This window comes from Myodes glareolus, chromosome 23 (genome assembly GCF_982192425.1).
Source record: "Myodes glareolus chromosome 23, mMyoGla1.1, whole genome shotgun sequence".
NCBI classification, from domain to species: Eukaryota; Metazoa; Chordata; class Mammalia; order Rodentia; family Cricetidae; genus Myodes; species Myodes glareolus.
In genome coordinates this window covers 18,804,783-18,824,525 of record NC_142048.1, presented here as the reverse complement: position 1 = coordinate 18,824,525, position 19,743 = coordinate 18,804,783, and the positions used below count along the sequence as shown (strand labels likewise).

Below are 19,743 nucleotides of genomic sequence, written 5' to 3'. Positions count from 1 at the left end.
ATATAACGGGTCAAAGTGAATTTAAGCATATATATTTTTTATAAATGTCATCTACATCTTGTAGTGATCCTCACAGGAGGAAATCATAGAACTGGAAAAAATTAACTTAAAAATAAATGGGAGCTGGTTGTGTTGCGTCACGTCCTTAAACCCAGCACTAGAAAGGCAGAAGCAAGCACAAGCAGACAGAGCTCTATGAGTTTGAGCCAGCCTAACCTACACAGTAAGGACTAGACCAGCTAGTGCTATAAAACGAGATCAGACTCAAGAAATAAATAAATAGCAATTAATATGTAAGGAAATAAATAGAAAACTATTTATGTACACAATTCTAAGAGCAGCTGTAAAATCTACCAGAAAATAAAATCCAAAACGCTTTTGTGCTGTCTATGTATTTGTAGAATCTGTTCATTATAAGATTATGTGTAGAAATCAAAAATTCTCTTTTAATGAGCACATATTTTCAACTTTATAAATAATAATATATGAAGAGATTACAAAGATACACATCCATGCATGACATGTAAGCATCCAAGAGGAAAATCTGGAGTATTTGTCCATGGGTGACTTATAAATGTATAAGCCCAGAATTGGGTTCGTGAGATTGCGATTGCATTACAAATAGTCTAGTTTACTAAACTGAAATTTGGGGGTAAATTGTATTTTTAAAGTATTTCCCAAGATGGATTCTGCTGTTCATTCTTAACATCCCCGCTTAAGAATCTAGCAAAAAAAATAATAATAATGTTAAACGAACATTTTTACCATCACAACTTTATTGCATATTATCTTTAACCAGTACTACTCCAAAGCACTGTATTGTTTGGTTTTATGTCTACTTGACACATACTAGAGTCATCCGAAAGTAGGTAATCTCAACTGAGAAAATGCCTTCATAAGATCCAGCTCTAGGGCATTTTGTTAATTAATGATCAATGGGGGAGCCCATTGTGGATAGTGCTGTGGCTGACTTGCTATCCTGGATTCTGTAAGAAAGCAGGCTGAGCAAGTCATGAGGAGCAAGTCAGTAAGCAGCATCCCTCCTTGACCTCTGCATCAGTTCCTGCCTCCAGGTTCCTGCCCTGTCTTAGTTTCTGTACTGATTACCTTCAGTGGTAGACTATGATGTTGAAGTATAAACCAAGTAAACTCTTTCTTCCCCAACTTGCTTTTGGTCATGGTGTTTCATTACAGCAATAGAAACCCTAACTAAGGCAAGTACTTACTATGCTCTAGAATCTACAATCACTTAACTAGTTTACTATGTTAGTCAAATTTTCATGTTATTTCCCAAACCTCATATGTCTTGACTTTATTTATGAAAAATGTTATATGATTTACTGACTATAACTATCCAATTAGCAATATTTTAATTTTATGAAATCTGAATAAGATGTAGTAAGTTCAATATGGATTCACATACATGCACATATATGATAATAAATAATATATGTATATGTAAAATTTATCTCTAAAAACTGAACTATTATTTATCATTAGTAACTAAAAAGATTTCAGAAACTATTTAGTGAAAATTGCACATTCTATTAATTATGGCTTTATAAAGATTTCTGATGAAATCTTATGCTGATCTCACAATCAATTTATTTTCAACAGAAAAAATGTATAGTAATGTAAACACTTTCTTTAGAAAAGTTAGATTTTCCTATTTTTAACACGTAGGATAAGCATTGTACATACTGGAAGTGGTAACTTTGATTTTTGTAAAGCATTTTTCTCAAACTCAAAACTGTCTGGACTGATCAAATTCTTTATCCTCTTTAACTACATGTTCTGCTTTAAAATGCTTTGAGCAATCTAGTCTTAAAATCCACTTAATCACAATAGACCAAATGATAGAGTGTGTCTCTTTTCACGAGCAACAATTTTCATGAGTTTCCTTCATATGCTAATTTAAAAGGCTAGCCAAAGTAAAGAAAATTTATAGAGAGTTTGTTGCAAGAAGAGATCTTACATCAATGCAGATGAAATTCTTAGAAATGTTGTTTTTATAATTTAGTATAGTATTGACTTGAACTTGATACATAGTCTTTGGAATTCACATCTGTTCTATTAGAGGTACAAAAGAATCCTTTGTCCATTCAGAAGAGTAAAAATTTGCTCTCGTACACTAATTTCCCCACCCCACACTGTCAAACCCTGCTGTGTGCTGACTCCCACTGCGCCATGTCATAGATGCTAGTTCCAGTGCTGAATGTGTATGGGTGTATGCATGATATGAAAATATTTTTGTTAGAGGCCACTGTTGTCGTGTATGGAGAGATACAAGGACACCCTAGTGTTTCCGAACATGCATTATCTGTTGAAAGCTTTGAATGACATTGGACTGCTTCAACGCATTTCATTTAGCTTCCTCCACATTAAAGAAATGATGCAATGCTTTGCTAAGAGAAAATTCATTTGCACAATATTCTAGAACTTGTCTCCTAAGTATCATCCGCATATACAAATAAAATAAATTGTGACCAAAATGTGTGTTTAGCTAGGCCAACAGCTTTCTTTAGAAAATAAGATACAATTCGCTACATTTTGAAAATTGGTATAATACATTAAAATGATTTGTATTGTAAATGTATTTATTGTCTTACTTTAAAATAGCTCAATATAACTCTTAAGATTGATGTGTAAAGTATTTTTCTGTCTTGTGTTCTGTAGTTCTACAGTCTTAAAGCAAATAAAACATGTATGTGCAATATGTTGATTGAAAGGGGGAACCTCATGGCTGAAACTATATGGTTTCACACCACATACATGAAATCATTTAATGTGTTCCAATCTAGATTTATTTATGGCGTACTCTAGAATTAACGTATTCTTTAAATAGGTTTGACTTACAATGTTTACGTATTCATTTAAAAAGTGGTTTTTCAATAATTCAAAAACCAAAAGAATTGTTTTCTAAAGATTAGCTTTTATGAGACATTGAAACTTTCTCTTCTCAAGTGAAATAAAGATAAGATTTTGATTATTTTCTGAAAACAACTATTAAGAATTTGTGTTAAGCAAACTATTCCTTTCAAGTGAATATAGTTTGAATACAATTCATAAGAAGTAATATTCTGTAAAGAAATGTAGGACCGGCAAGATGGTTCTGTATGTAAGGACACTTGTTATGAAAATGGATGAAGGTCTGACCTGAGCTCAAATCTCAGAACCAAGGTGGGAAGGAGAGAACTGACTCCCTCAAACTGTCCTGTAATCTCCACACCCCTGTCATCCTATGGCACATGCACACGGACATACACATGCACAAACACACAGAACTAATAGGCAAACAAATAAACAATTAAAAGGAAAGAAACAAAGTAATACAAGGCCTTCTTATTTGAAATTAAAATATCATAATTGTCTCTATCTCAAAGTTAACTAAAACAAACATGGCTCTTTGCTACACACCACCAATTCTATTCACTGAAAGAATTTAGTATACTACACCAGAAATAAGGGTACATTTTTACAAACATTCTATGGACTTCTTATCTTTCCCTTAAAATATCTATATTTTATTTTCACAGTTCATCTAGATTCTGAACATTCATCTTTAGAAACTTAAACTTTGTCACTTGTTTGCCACTAATTATTTTGGAGTCAACATTGAACACATCAAACATACACTGAACTCTAAATCAGTGCATAATAAATGCAAAGCTTTTCTTTAAGTGGTGTTTGAAAAATTTCATATCAACGTTTGAATTTCAACTATGAAATTGTTTGACTGACCGTATTCGTATTTTCTTAAGATTTATTTTTTGAAATAACACAGAAACATTTGACAATAAATTGTAAAAGTTATTTAAGCAAGTATGCATTTGTAGTTATCTATTCATTATCTTAACTGTGTAAAGAAAGCTTGAAAGGTATCTACTAAGACAGAATCATTTCACTGGAAAGTATATATGTAATCTAAATATAATCTTATTATATTTCTCTGTATTTTACTATAATTCACGTAATCAACTTCCTGGGGTCTTAGATGCTTAGTGTTTTGTGACCATTCGGTGGCAATTTTCCTGCCTTCATCACTTTTATATTCCAACTTCATAATTTTGATTCCTCATTCTAAAGACTTAGAATGAGACCAAAAGCTCATTCTGGTTGTTCTGACCTCACAATTATGAAGATATATCATTGTGAGGACAGAGATGAGATTTTACTGAAGGACTACATCTGGTCTACCACCTTCAGTCTACCTCTACCATTTCAATCTGCAGTAGGCAGTCATATGAGTTGTCCTTCAAAAGGATACTTTAAACACAGTGAAAAGGGACTTTGATTTTTACAGCGCAGGACTGAAGAATAATTACTAAAATATTTTCTCTGTTCCCAATTTAAAATGTCTTTTAAAACCTTCTTATGAAATTACACAACAACTAAGTGGCATTTTAAATTTTTCATTGTTTTCCTTTGAAACTGGCTTAAAGAATAATAACGGGGTTTGTCTCCAGGTAAATTAAACTAATGTTTTCATTTTTCCTTTCTAAGCAGTCATGTTTTGTAGCTTATTTTTAGTCCATTCTTTGACACCTTTATTCTATATACTCTGTATTTTAAAGTCACAACATGCCTTAATTTTACGATCACTAGATATTAGAAAATATATAGAGATCTTTTCTGTTCTCTATATTATGCTTTTTAATTACTTGCCTTTGTGACATGGAGTTCATTAGAATATCCATTGAAGATATTTCAAAATATAAATTATATTCAATAAATATTTGAGAGGTGGTTGGCATAAGGACTTTCAACACCAACCTGATCATTTACAAACATTAATTTTATGTCTCAGCTATTCAAAACTAAAACTATTGTCATGATAAGATAATGTTTCACACTATATTCTAATTCAGTAACCTAATAATAGATAGTAGCCCTTTAAGGCAGATTCACCACTGTTTTATTATTTAGAATCAGCTTTTCAGAAAAATTGCAAGAAGTCACTTTAGAGATTCACTTGACTATTTTATGGTACTAGAAAATTCATGGGAAAACTTGGGAAATGTTTTATAAACTATAACTTCCCACTGGTTAAGCAGGTAGTTTGTCCTGTCTTAGAGGGGCAAAAACTGTGAAGTTCAGCAGACTTTTGACAGCTCAGGAGGAGATTCCACTTGGGGCTCATTGTCAGATAAACTGCCTGTATATGAATTTGACACATACCACCCAAGAAGTTACCTCTTTGAATATTCCTGTGTAAACAATTTTTCTAAAGATAGGGTATTCATTTTATAAGGGACTATTGATTGAATTCCCTTTTCACATGACCCATTATACAAATATCTGAGAACAAACTATGGACCAATGTCCTCCAAGTCTTGGTGGCTATTTTTATCAATGTTCATGAGAACTCCCATGGCTATCATTCAAATTCATCATCTCTGCTCATAGTACCAAAAGTTTGATTTCTTTACATGCCGCAGTCACTATCTGCATTTTCCCAGAAACTGAAGTCTACATCCATTGTCATACTAGATAGATACCTCCACAACCACAGACCTGAGGCCGTGAGCCTCAGATCTCTGTTTGTCCTTTTTCATTTCATATACAATTTACTTTCTAGTTATGTTACACAGAGGGGGCAATAAAAGTACAAAAGAGACTCAGCAGAGTTCAGCAGTATTATATGTTTTTCTTCTCATAGTTGAGTCCAAAAGAGATGGCAATTTTTCCTTCAATGCTTGTGAATTATATCTATTGTCTTTAGACTCACTAAGTCCTAGATGTAGACCAATGATGTTGAACCTGGAGTCTTGATGAACTGGTCTCTGCTGCCCTATCACATGTGCTGACAAAGCTCCCAAAGCTTCCTGATCATTCCCTTGATGAGAAAAGTTATCATTCATTGTTCACTGATTAACTTTAACCATAATCCCCACGAAATATTCATCAGTTTTCTGCAATAAGCTGGAGAATGTAGGTTCTCTGAGAGGAAAGGAGACAGTAACTGTATCTCTCCCACATATATGTATACTGTGTTTGACATTTTTATTAGATTGAGATTAAAAAGAAAATATCAAAAACATGAGTTAAATCGTAACTACTTCCTTTGTCCTGACAAAGCTTCCTAGAAGTTCCACATTATCCAGCATATGAAGATGAGTGTAGGAATTCTTTACTGAACTCAGAAAACAGCCAGTCCGCCTAGATCTGTCTAATTCTTTCAGAGGACAGACAGACTGCTTTAGCAACACTTATTAGAATTAGCACCCCTGCCTCCACTCACTCAATCAGAGCTGAGAGTGCCAAATATCATCTTCCAACCGATAGTGTTTGATACTTCTGATGAAGATTTGGATAGTTGTAACAGGTCCAATTCTAATACATTCAATTAAAACTATTCTTAAATAAAATGGCTAATCAAGATTAGACTCAAACCAGAAATACCAATATGTGTTCTATTCTTTCAATTGCACATGGAGTCAAGGACCTTCTGTACTCTCCATCTTTCTACCTAGAATTTTCTTGACTAAAGATTCCTACAACCATAGCCAGTCACCTAGCCTCCCTTTCTATTGCCCCACCAGCTCCTTTATGGCAAGTCTTATTGCATTCTTGCTTCTTTGTAAGAGTATCATACAGTATCCACTGATTTCCAGTATCTAAAAAATCTGTTTTTACTGTCCTTGAGCATCCCATTTAAAATAATTGTTTTATCTTAAATTCCTATTCAGAGTTGTGCAAGAAAATCCTGATCTTCAAGACAGTCTTTTTATTTATTTATTAAAAATTTCCACCTCCTCCCATTTCCCTCTCACTACCCTCACTCCCCCTACCCCTCGCTCTCCAGTCCTAGGAGAAGTCAGGGTGCCCTGCCCTGTGGAAAGTTCAAGCCCCCCCCCCACTTCATTCAGGTCTAGGAAGGTGAGTATCCAAACAGACTAGGTTCCCAAAAAGCCAGTACATGCAGTAGAATCCAAGTCCGATGTCATTATCATTGGCTTCTCAGTCAGCCCTCATTGTCAGCCACATTCAGAGAGTACGGTTTGATCACATGCTCCTTCAGTCCCAGTCAAGCTGGCCTTGGTGAGCTCCCATTAGATCAGTCCCACCGTCCCCGTGGGTGGATGCACCCCTCACAGTCCTGTCTTCCTTGCTCATGTTCTCCCTCCTTCTGCTCTTCATCTGGGCTTTGGGAGCTCAGTCCAGTGCTCCCATGTGGGTCTCGATCTTTATCTCCGTCCATCGCCAGATGAAGGTTTCAAGACAGTCTTTAAGTGTCAACGGCCTTAACTTCATTTGTCCAATTAGACCTACCTGAAAGGATGAAACAAATTAAAAAAAACTTATATCTATGTCTTTATCTCCATTTTCCACTATCATCATTGCTTCTAATGTTTGATACAAATAAATCTAGTAGACTTCCTTAAGAGTGGTAACTCCTAAAACTAGGCCTATTTCCAGCCTCTCCAATATGCCCGAAGTCACGCATAAGAATCCTACCCATTTTCACTATTATCTTTCAGTTTTTTAATAGACATGTGTGAAGTGCTAATGATCTTTATTTTAAATAGTCAAGAGAGGTTTTCTTCCCACCAGTGAACTCAGCATGATCGTTGCAGGAATAATTGTGCTCATGAATCTACATGTACTCCCACTTTCTGTAAAGGAAGACCCCCCCCCCCACCAATGGTCATACTACAGAGTTTAGATGAGTGTGGTTTGATCACTACAGCCAGAAATTTATGAATAAGAACACTACAAGTTGGGATTCGGCGTTTCTACCAAACTTTTTTATGCTGCATCATCTGAAAGTCTATCATTCACTCCTAAATTGGTTTACTTAGAGATTCATGGGAGCATGGATTACACAGAGCTCTGCTAACTCTACAGAAGATTAATCCAAATGATAACACTGCAACTATTGTGCCCTATTTGGTCACTCCTGGCAACATATGGCTACCAAACACTAGAAACACAGTCTGATTTTATAGATGAAATAAATACAAATTACACATCAGATCCTAAAGACTTAATACTAAGAAGGTGAAAAGTTTGAATTTATATGTTGTACAAATGTGGAAATATCATTTTGGGCATACTAAATTTAAACTTCTTAATTAAAATTACCTACCTCCTGTAACTTGATAACATGTGGCTCAGATATTTTAATATATGGGCACATTATACTATAAATACTATTTTGGAGGGTCGCCTGCAAGGGATTATAGATGTAATCAAGATGGAACAAAGTATTATTTCACGTTTCACCTTGAGCCATCTCAGAAAACCAACTGCTTTCTTCACATGCTTCTTCCCTCACTACCATTTGACCCCAACTTCTTGAGGATGGTTAATTAAGTAAACATCACTGAATCCTGAAGCACATCCTCTTCAATTTCCATCACATTGCTCTTCCACATAATTCTTCCCCAGGGGATACTTCTGCGCCATCCGTTTTCCTGTAGTAAGACTTAGACCCAATAATTTTCTGCACATCCTTCACTTTGTTAACCCCAGAGCAGATCAGCACCAGACGCTCCTCAGAGCATAACAAAAGATTAATCTAGGCACCTTGAGGAAAAGCTGTTCTATAACATACCTTCTGTGTCCACTGCTGAAGTTCAGATTGAATTGTCACTTACACTCTCTAAACAATGACAATCTTTCAAACTAAGTTTAGCCCCATCATCATCTTACAGGAATCTGAGTTGTTTCTTCAGGACACAGCTTCTTTGCCCCCACGTACACAAGAGTCAAGGGGTATGTGATTACCTTCGCACACAGAAGTCCAAGAGCTCATTCTAAGGCTGTCATTTATACTGCCAGTCACACTGGCTGAGGATGAATCGACCTATGTACAGTCCTCTTCACCCCTTCATGCTGGTGCAGCTATCCACAGTAAATGGAGCTGGCTCTATTCCCCATTTAGCTTAATTCTATGTTTTCAAGAAAATGATACCTTAGAAGCCATGGGTCATTTTCAGAGTGTCACAACAGCTCAGGACTTCTGTCACTCTCCTACACACAGTCAGTTATATAAAAAGACATAAGAGACAAAAAAGATTGTTCATATATTGTATGATTAATTTTCAATAAAAAACTACTTGAAAAGAGTTGCTGTATTCTCAAAGATCTTAAAATAAATAGTCCAGAATAGGTGGTAAGAAAAGTAGTCAATGAATTTATTTCTTAAACGTATATTATAAAAATCATGAAATATCAGCATTTTGATAATAAACTTTACAATTCAATTAATATACCAATACATGAAAATGCTCATGGAGAAAGCTATTTTCTCCTTTTTAGTGCTATATTTTAAATATGTGGGTTGATGTAATTTAAATATTATATTGTATTTATAATTAAATGATCTGAATATATAATTTAAATTACTGAGATAATTTATATTTTCATTCAGGAATGCAAGAAGCAGCATAATTTATTAAATCTTAAAGATGATAATATACCATTTGCATAATAACTATTTAATTGATATATTCTTTTTAAAAGACAATTTTAAAGCATGTACTATGTGTATCATAAAATTATTTTGAGAAGTGGCATCATGAATGAACACATTAACTAGAGTCCTGAAAAAAATAGTTTCTATTTTTTTGTTCTGAAATATTACAATGTTACAGTATTACAGTAGTCACAGGTAACTTGGATGGAAGCTTTATTTTAAAGTGACTTTAATTGTTGTATTTTAATTGCTTCCACTCAAATCCAATTACTTAATGAATCTTACAGTTGAAATGTTTCCAGTAATTATATGCTTTTGTCTTTCAGGTGGAATTGCCTCACCTTCATAATTCTATAAAACTACTTCATACATTATTGAATCAACATTGCTCGTTTTCTCTTTTAGAACCCATAATTATTTCTACTTTTTCACTTTTTCAGTTTCATATTTTATGATATGCAGTTTATTGAGCAGCTATATTCACAGACATAAAGCAGTTTTCAAGTTGGACCAAATGATTATTTTATCTCTTAAACTAATATAAAAAAGAACTATCATAGCAGTTTTATACCGATAAAATGTATTAATTAGTACCTTGAAACTTGCAGTTTTACTAGCAAAAAAAAGACCCTTATTATCAGTAATGATTTAACTCACATTTTCAATATTCATTGATTTTATTATATATTAGTTAATAGCAAATTTCTCTCTCATGAGGATGTTTCATTTATAAATTTTACATTAAATTTTAAAGGTTTTAATTAAGCTTTTTATGTGCATATATGTGTGTCTGTGTATTTGTACTCTGTGCTTGCAGTGCCTATAGAAGCCGGAAGAAGGCAGTGGATCCCCTAGGGCCAGAGATTTATGCAGTTATGAGCCACTGTGTGGGTGCTGGGATCCAAACTCAGATCTTTAAGAGCAATAAGAACCCTTAACCACCAAGCCATTTGTCAAGCCCCAGATTTAGTTGTTTATGTAAATATATGGGAATTTTTCTTTATTTTGAAGTAATAGTATAATTTCAAACACTATGAATTTAAACTTACAATAAGTTTATTATTTACAGTTGATTTTAGGCAAAGGGCAAAAAGTGATAAGTTTACTGTTTCAATATGAAGTAAGCCTTTCAAATTCTATTCATAATTTACCAACCTACAGCATCTGTGAAGTAGCCATACACATATCAGATCATGTTATTATCTTGTAGCTTTAACAAACAAGATGGTATAAAATAGAGAAACAGCATAAAAGGTAACACAAAGCAAGCAGCATTTTCTGATAGACTGTACTTCCCAAGGAAGTAACTAGAATTGGAAGAAATGAGTATTAAAAGGTTGTCTCCACAAGAAATAAAAATTCAGCCAATGGTTCTGGTGTTGATTTCCCTTTTGTCAGGTATTTGCATGTTTAAACGCGTAACCAAAAGATTCTAAGATACACATATTTATAATAAATCTCTCAATAGCTTTTTTTCTTACTCTCATTTACTTTGTGACATGTAAACACCCTAGAACTTTTATCTCTCCATTAAAACTCATTTGGGAGTGTCATATTGACCAGAATACCTATAGGAGGTAGCAAAGTAAGGAAAACCTCACATCAACTCATCATCATGTGCTTCTGCTATCTGTTCTTCATATTAAAGCGAGCAAACATCATGATAAAGGTTAAGCCATAATTCTGAAATCCTGCACCGCATGCCCTGTTTCCTTACTAAAACATCTCCTGGTGTTTCCTATAAACAGGAAGATGAGGTGAGGGAGAGTCGGTTCAGCTTCACGGCTTACGGAATGGGGCCATGTCTGCAAGCAAAGGATGGCGTGCTTCCAAAGGGCCCCAACCATGCTGTCCAGGTAATGCCAAAGAGCCCCGAGGAAATGAGGAAGGTCTTCATCGACAGGGCCAAGAAGATTGACACCATCTCCCGAGCCTGCTTTCCACTGGCGTTTCTGATTTTTAACATTTTCTACTGGGTTATCTATAAGATTCTTAGGCATGAAGACATTCATCAGCAGCAAGATTAAGTCTCTGAAGGCACACAAAAACACTACAGTCAGAAAAAGTTTCCTTTTCATCAGAGAGTGTGTATGTGCGGGTGTGGTATGCAAATGACAGTCAATGCATCAAACAGCTTAAGGGGAAAGAATTTATTTTGATTTTCTATGTAAAATAATGAGACAGATTTGTTCGTTTAAGGGATACAAAATGCACATTGTGGGGTCCTGTTTCATATTACTGCGAGATGATCTGTTTTCTTCATAGTGTCAATGTGTGTTATATATGTTATATTAGCACATACAGTAGACATTATAACCACTTTGGGATTTCTTGATTTTTTTAATTCAATTAAAGTGAATAAGGTGGAATCAAGACTAGCACAGTGAGATTCATGAAACAAGTACAAGAAAATGATGAGGATAATAAAGGTAATAGTTTGAGATGTAAAGTATATTTTAAAAGGAAAGTGACAAGATCGTTCAGTGGCAACTTCATTTCAGTTAGAACACTATCCATAGGAACATTGTAGAACCAACATATATAGGAACAAATCATCAAATTGGATCGTCAAAATAAAGGCCATCATGTAGGATAGTAAATATCTCTCTGTGAAAATTTAAGATAAACAGCTTAAGCAATCATGCTATGTAAAAATTCTACCCATCTTTAAATCTCTACGAATGAAGATAAAGATACTGTGGGCATTCTTTGTTCTTAAATAAGTGTTACATTTATCTTTAATTAGTACCAAACACTGAAAAATTTAAATCAGCTCATTTGTATTTGTTAAATTTAATAGCAGCTTGTCTGATTGTTTGGTGATTTTATGTAATTAAACAAATCCAATTAGATTTTTATATTTAGTTTAGAATGAGAATTTAAATATTAATATATTAAAGTACTTACATTTTGATATAAAAATTAAGGAAAAATATAAATGGATTCATGAAAGATGGATTCTTTTTAATAAGAATCGTTTTCTCATCGAAGTTACATGAGCCCAAAATACTTCCAAATAGCAGGAGAATGGGTTTCAATTCTAAATGATTTAAATATATCAATTGTATCAGTAGAGATTGTTTTAATCTTTATGAGTTAATATATTCAAAATGTAGTCGTTCACAAGTTGTGAGCATCTAAAAACAATTTTGCTTGGAATATATCCTTGTCCCATGCAATTATTTCAACTTACATGGAGTTGTCTCAGTTCAGTCATACAGCAGCTACTAGGGCAAGGTGTATAATAGAATTCTTGGTAAAATTAAACCAAGCTCTGACTCAGCTATTCTTTCTCTTAACTATTACTGCCATTAATACTATATATGAAAAATGTTTAAAGTGATTTTAGATATTTTAATTATTGATCATTCTAATATTATATAAAGTGAAAACATCAAGAATCTTAAAAACCTCAGATGTGTTGTAGAAAGATCAACTGTTTTTTAACCAAATGGTACTATTTTCTGACCTTTAACTGCTCTCAAAAGTCAAAGCAGAAACTGCCATTTAAAATGAAAAACTTTTCAATGTTTCTGTAGTTTAGTAAACCCAATCATGTATTTTAAAGCTAAGTTTTGAGAAAATAACCCATGCTAAGCAGTGCTTGCTAATAAAAGGCAGAGTATCACTTTTATGAGTAATTTGCGCAAGATAAGAACATTGTGTTTGTGATTATATGCAGCCGACAAGTGAAATGACTTGTTACTGCATGCTTTCTTTGCTTAAAAAGTACACACCTAAAGGTTAAACATATGTGTCGTTCTTTGTTATCTGTGAGCCAAAACCACAGAAATATATTCATATATTAAATATAAGAACAAGATGTGTTGTTTTATGCTGAGAGTTAGCCAGAGGGTTTAAGGTAATGATGAACTACACCCCTTCAATGTTGGCAAAATGCTTGCATACATTTTCCCGTACTTTATTTGTCTTATTTCAAAAGTATTCTGACATTACTTAAATTGAGTAAATTCTGCCTGAAGCAAACAGAAGAAGTACAATGATCACAAACACAGATCTGCGCTAAAGAAAATCACAGGTGTGACTAGCTTTCATATTTGAGGTCATTACATGTCTGGTTTTTTAATCTCTGAAGTTGAAAGGTAATATATGAGCCATAACAAAACTTGTCAAGAATGACATTAGTTCTACGGAAATATTGCTATCTCAAAAGTACATTTTTCTTTATCTTTCCTTATAAATAATTCTGCGTTCTATTATACTTACCCTAACCTTCAACACAAACACTATAAAATGCCTTCTATTATGAAGCAACCATGAGAAGGTAAACACGGATGAATCAAAGGCACTTAAAGGGATGTGTACCCTCTAATGAACCAATGAAATATTACAGAACCTTTAATATTGGAATAGTAACAACATCCTGAAGTATTTGCCTCAAATGACCTGTGTCAAATGAGATTTTCTTTCTTAGAACTGGGGATTGGAACCAGAGACTGCTAAACATTAGAGAAAAGTTTGCTAAGCCACAATCCGAGTGCAAAATCAGAATCTTTTAAATGAAAATCAGAAAAATATCAGTGGTTAAGATATCACTTAAATATGTATCTGTATCAACTATTGTTTCAGTGCAAAAGCTCCCAAGTATTCTGAATTAGCCGTGAGGGAAACAGTGGAGAGGGGTGCATGATGACTGTTTCACTTCATTTTAAAATTTGTTTATTTTAACTTGAAATACTTGTTTCCACAGTACATGCTTTTCTAGGTAGTCTGTTTTCTTGTTAGTATGCATGTGCACAACTTTCTCTTTCTTTCCTGTCGGGGCCCAGGTTGGGAAGGGGCATCAGCGCAAGAAGAGTTCTGACCACCAGGTAGATTGCACTCTTGTGGTCCTGAATAGCTCCAGCTATCTTTGTATGAAAACAGAGTTTTTCTTACCAGGGTAACATGAATAGCTTTCCTATTGGTTTCTGTTTTTGGTTTTGGTTGGTTGTTTGGTTGATTGGTTGATTTTTGGTTTTTTGTTTGTTTGCTTCTCTTTTTTTGAGATAAGGTTTTTCTGTAGCTTTGGTGCCTGTCCTGAAACTAGCTCTTGCAGACCACGCTGGCCTCGAACTCACCGAGATCTACCTGCCTCCCAAGTGCTGGGATGAAAAGCGTGCGCCACCACCACCCAGCTTCTATTTTTCACTTGTAAGAAATGCACTATATTTTGGGAATACATCATAATCATTATAAAAGCCCCCATTGTTCTCTTTTATGCTTCCCCGAATACATTTTTCCATCCCCGACACAACCTTCACCTAGACATGTCATTCAGCATTTTGACAGGTTTACTAAAATTCGGACCAGACACATCCTGCTCTTGCAGCACTTAGGTCAGCTGGCAGAAACTTGCAGTTACAAATTTAAAGAGCAGTAGATATCAGTACATTGCTTTAAGGACAAGACTATTCAAACCCAAACAGTTCTTTTATGTCTGCAAGATATGTTTTCATACCGTTTCCTTTTCTATAAGAGGGTCCCATGTCTCAGTCTCTCCGTAAAAGGTAGACTTTGATAAAGTACCCTTTTTCCATCCCATAGCGCTATAGTTCTTCCACCAATATAAGGGCCTGTGTATGGTAAAGATGAGTCTACCCATTCCATAATTTACATTATATTTTTTTCTTCTTGGAGAATACAATATGGCAGGATATGCTACCATTGATTGGTATCCAGAGAACTTACTCTCAACAGTTGGCATGATGTATATTCCTGAGGCCTTTTCCTAATCCTGTGTATGCATGACTTACTCTCCTCTCCAGCGCTGGGAGACATGGTCAATGTCCAAGTGTTATTGTTTCATATGTACCCATTACTTCCTACCACCACAGGTCTGTGAGTCTCTTCCTCCACAAGGTAGTTCTATCAACCTTTTTCTTAGAACATTTTTTTAAAAATAAAACCCATTAATTTCTACTGAATCAAAAAAATTCCCAGAATTAGCAGTTGTAGTTAGTAATTCCAGATTTTTTTTAAAAAATATAAAGCTTTAGCTCGTTGCTGATTCTAAAGAAAAAAATATATTAAAAAAAACCCCACAATTTCCCGGAGAAATTAACGCTTTTGCATGCATGACTGACAAAGTACAACCAAAAGCTGCCAAAGGAATCAGAAATATAATAAGAGAAAAAGAGCCTGCAACTGCACAATGTCAGCAAGATCCTGTGTTAGTCTGTGGTCCCCTAGTTCTTGCCAACTGAGAGATCATCTCCACGGGTCTTGCCTTGTGGAGATCCATTGGATAGGCATTCATACACGGATGGAGACTAGGCTGCATGGCTCCTGACAATTTCCCAATCATTGCAAAGTTTATACCTTTCTTTATGACCTAGAGTAGATATTAAAACCACCATTAAAATGGAAAAGAAATGTTTAATACCATCACTATTCTCCTTAGAAGTTTTTCCATAACACACACCCAAAAAACTAATCCAGCTCCCAGCTCTGCAACATAGGGAGAGTATCATGAATTCTAACCTTATTCCATAATAAATTTTTATTGTACGAATATATTCTAAACAACTTAATTTTAAATTTTGAATTATAAATGCATGATAACCCATATATACCTATTACATGATCACACGCATTGATTTTATGGATGCCCAGTGTCTATACAAGATACTGGAAGTTATAATGAAAATTGTGAAAAAAATTATATGTTTAACAGAAGATAATGATTTCTTAGCTACTCTAATATTTTTGTAGCTGAATAGACTATTTGGATATGATCATCCATATTTTTCAGATTGTTTTAAAATTACTTTTGTCTCATTTATTGCAACCATAATCTTCTCTTCTCATCATGATATACCTTAACCTGCTAGTTACTTGGAAAAATGGAGTACCGTGCTAGCAATTAAATTTCCTTTTGTTTATAAAATGTGCACTATGAGAATATGAGAGGTAAGAAAAGTAAATATGAAATATGTTGAATAGTAAAAGTTGGGAAATGGAAGCACTCCAATTCAATTCACTCCAAATAAATTTCACATATTTTACTGTGTAAACAACATCCTAGACTCTTTAAAAATAGCAGCATATGCTCTGTATTTCTCAGACAAATTGGTCAGTATTCACTGATACTAAAAAGGCAGAGACTATAAAACAATGAAAATTTTGATCAGGATATTATAGTCATATTAGTATTATTTTTAACCATGCAGCAATTTAATTGAACAATTATACCAAAGAAAATTATAATCAATGAAAGTACAACCCATAAACACAGGAAGTGTTTAACTTCAGTGGGAAGATTGTTAAAATAGTGATTAAAAGATCTTTTATCTCATCTCTGAAATTGCAAGGCTCTTTTAATTAATGCTTACCAATCAAGCACAGTTAAAATACTTACATTCCTGTCCTGTTAATTTGTACTCATTTTTAACAGGATAATTCGGATTGTATTGCCTACGATTGACTTCCAAGTTGAACAATGAACTGTTATTGAAGCATTAATCCTTTTAGCACTGTGACTTCAAGAGATTGTAAACTTGAAGTAAATGGCTGGTTTTGTGCATTTTGGAAAAGAATTTAGTCATCAGAACTGCACAATATTTTAAAGGCCTAATTTCAAGTCCTACAAAACTGAATCCAAGATTATCTAGTCTGCACTAAAATATCTAAATAAGTTCCCAAGTGCAATGTCTTTCAAATAATTTTAACAAGAAAATCTTAGCTGAACTTTTGTGAATAATAAATAAAATGAAATACTGCCATAAAAATTAGAATTCTATAAAATTCTTATATTTTTAATATAGCAAGTGACTTATATTCTCCATGATGCCTTCAGAATTCATCGCTGTGTTTTCATTGGGGGCTTATAATTCTATCCATAACACTACATACTAACTACAGGAATGCAGCTCAAGGGAGAGAGTGCTTGCCTGGCACATAGAAGACCCAGAGTTCAATCCAACACTACTGGCCATAATAACACACTGTTTAGACTGTCTCCTAGCTCTCATATGGAGACAGAGGATCTGCATAAGCAAAGGTTAGTTGTTATCCAAAAGGAATGTTTGCTCCCTAAAAAGGAAATTCTACTTTGTCCCACTTAGAGTTCATTGTACACTTCCTACACTGCCACTATTTGGACCATTCAATATCCTTATTATTATTTTATTTACTTAAAAAACTCACTGAGCACTTTGTCAAATATTAAGATGTATTCAGTCTTACAAAATAGTGAAATATAAAATTGTTTATTTTGTAAAGTGAATTAGTAAACGTTCTATGTAAGCTGCAGTAATTTAGTTTCTTCTTATAACTCAGCAATTATTTTAAGCTAAATATTTATTAAATGTATTTCAGATATAAAGATAGATAAAATCCTGTAAAGAAGTATAAATTAAAAAAATTGAAATAAACATAATGTTTTTTATTTAGAATAAAAGTGTAAATCAAATATAATGTCCTGATTAGGTTTTATTTTAATCCTTGATTTTTCTCTAAAGTGTTTAAGGCACGATATCATCAGAGAATTCGAGTGCTACACACAGTGTCTAGCCAAGCTGTTAATGTACTGGAGGAGTAAGGTACTCTGAACTAAATGCCAAACGAGGATTCACATGTAAAAACTGTTCTTGAACTTGTTTGAATAATTTTGCATTTCTTTACTGTTTCATCTTTATGAATTATGCAAGAGCTTTTCCTTCAGCTTACACTTAAATGTATGATGAGTGATGATACTTTGGAAAATGTAGGGAAGCATCTTGACATTTTGGGGGTGTTATGTAATATACTGTGAGAACCAAAATAAAAAGAAACCATGTCATCTATTTTTCGATGAAATCTCTTTACATGATGTGTCGTGACTTCATAATATTAGTGAGAAAAGATGATCTATAAAACTATACCACAGAGAAGTATTGCTATTTTATTATGCTAATTATTTTTCTGTACATCTGAAGTGTGTCTTTCTGAGTGGCATATTTGAGTACTTTATTCCGTTCAGATTTGTGTCACAGTTTTCAAGACATTATGCTTTAAATGTATTAAAATGTTATGCACGATTTTATCAAATTGCTATTTGTTATATTATCTTTAGTTTAATTTTACAGCTAGCAGATTCTCTAATAATCATTAACCTGTGAATAGTATATGATCTTCCTCATGTAACTGCAGATAATTTAATCAGAAATAGAATAAAAATTAATGTTTTTTCAAGATGGTAATTCTCTTTTTGTCTAATTATCTATAGAGAAACTTTATCAAAGAATTACATTATCTTATGTCAAAAATCATACTCTACTTCTCCCATTAGAAACTATCACATCTGGGATTTTAAAGCCCAGGAAGATTGATACCTGTCAGAGTGCTTCCTTTTATACTAACACAGAATAAAGACCTTGCAGCAAGAGTCTTTGGCTCGAGAGCCTATTTCATAAAATTTGTTTATTTGACTGAAGGACTCTCAGTTGATTTCTTCACAGACACTATTTCTAAATAGGGTTTTTGGTAAGTTTTTATTTCTTTAATCTTCAAACTTATCTTGTTCTTCACACAATGAAGTCTGAATATACTGGTAGTGCAGTAGCAAATAAATGGTAGAAACTTTAACATATAAAATAATTTAAAATGATTAATGTAGGGCATAGGATTATAACATATCTTTTATTGTTGCAGAACCATACATTTATTTGTGACAACCTTTTCTTTAACCGTAAAGAGTTACTGCACAAGGTTCAGTAAAATTTGTAGATTGAAAATTTCTTGCTAAATTGTTACATATTTCTCCAATTAGCTGGCCTTCATTAACTATTTTAATGGTTCTCATTTTACTATCAGTAAAATCTTTTGACTGAAACAGGGCATTGGGCAAAATCATCTCAAAAAATAAGGGCTAGAGGCATCAATAAAATATGCAAATAAAATATTGAAATTAATCATGACTATACTAACAATTTAGAGAAATTTATTAGTGAACTAGAAGTTTTCAAATCAATTTTATTACTATAATTTAAAATTACTATCATTATTTTGACTATATTTATCATTTTCAATATCACCAAATCTTTCGTTTGCTCCACATAATTTTTCTCAACTTACTTTTGTTAACAATTGTGGATTAATTAATCAAATGACCTTTGAAATCTGTTTCCTCTCCGTTATGTTACATAAATTGGTGTGACCAATTACTCACTCATGGCATCTAAAATTAGAATGAAAGTATAGTTGTAGAACTGTGATATGCTAGAAATATTTACCTGTTTAGTTTATAGTGTTGTCTTCCGTCTGAAACCACATGCTGCATTGCCCAGCTGCTTCCTGTCAACTCCTCTTCTACCATCTGAAAAGTCACTGAAGTAAACTAA

At 33.6% G+C, this 19,743-nt stretch overlaps 1 protein-coding gene across 2 annotated transcripts in view; it reads left to right on the top strand.

Moving 5' to 3' along the window:
• Positions 1-18,595, top strand: part of Glra3 (glycine receptor alpha 3) — a 165,382-nt gene extending 146,787 nt beyond the window's left edge. For both annotated transcript variants that reach the window (XM_087901195.1, XM_087901196.1), the window contains one exon: positions 11,170-18,595. In XM_087901195.1, coding sequence (XP_087757321.1) covers positions 11,170-11,448 — 279 coding nt within the window. In that variant the 3' untranslated portion in view covers positions 11,449-18,595. The remainder of the gene's footprint in view (positions 1-11,169) is intronic.
• The last annotated feature ends 1,148 nt before the right edge of the window (positions 18,596-19,743 follow it).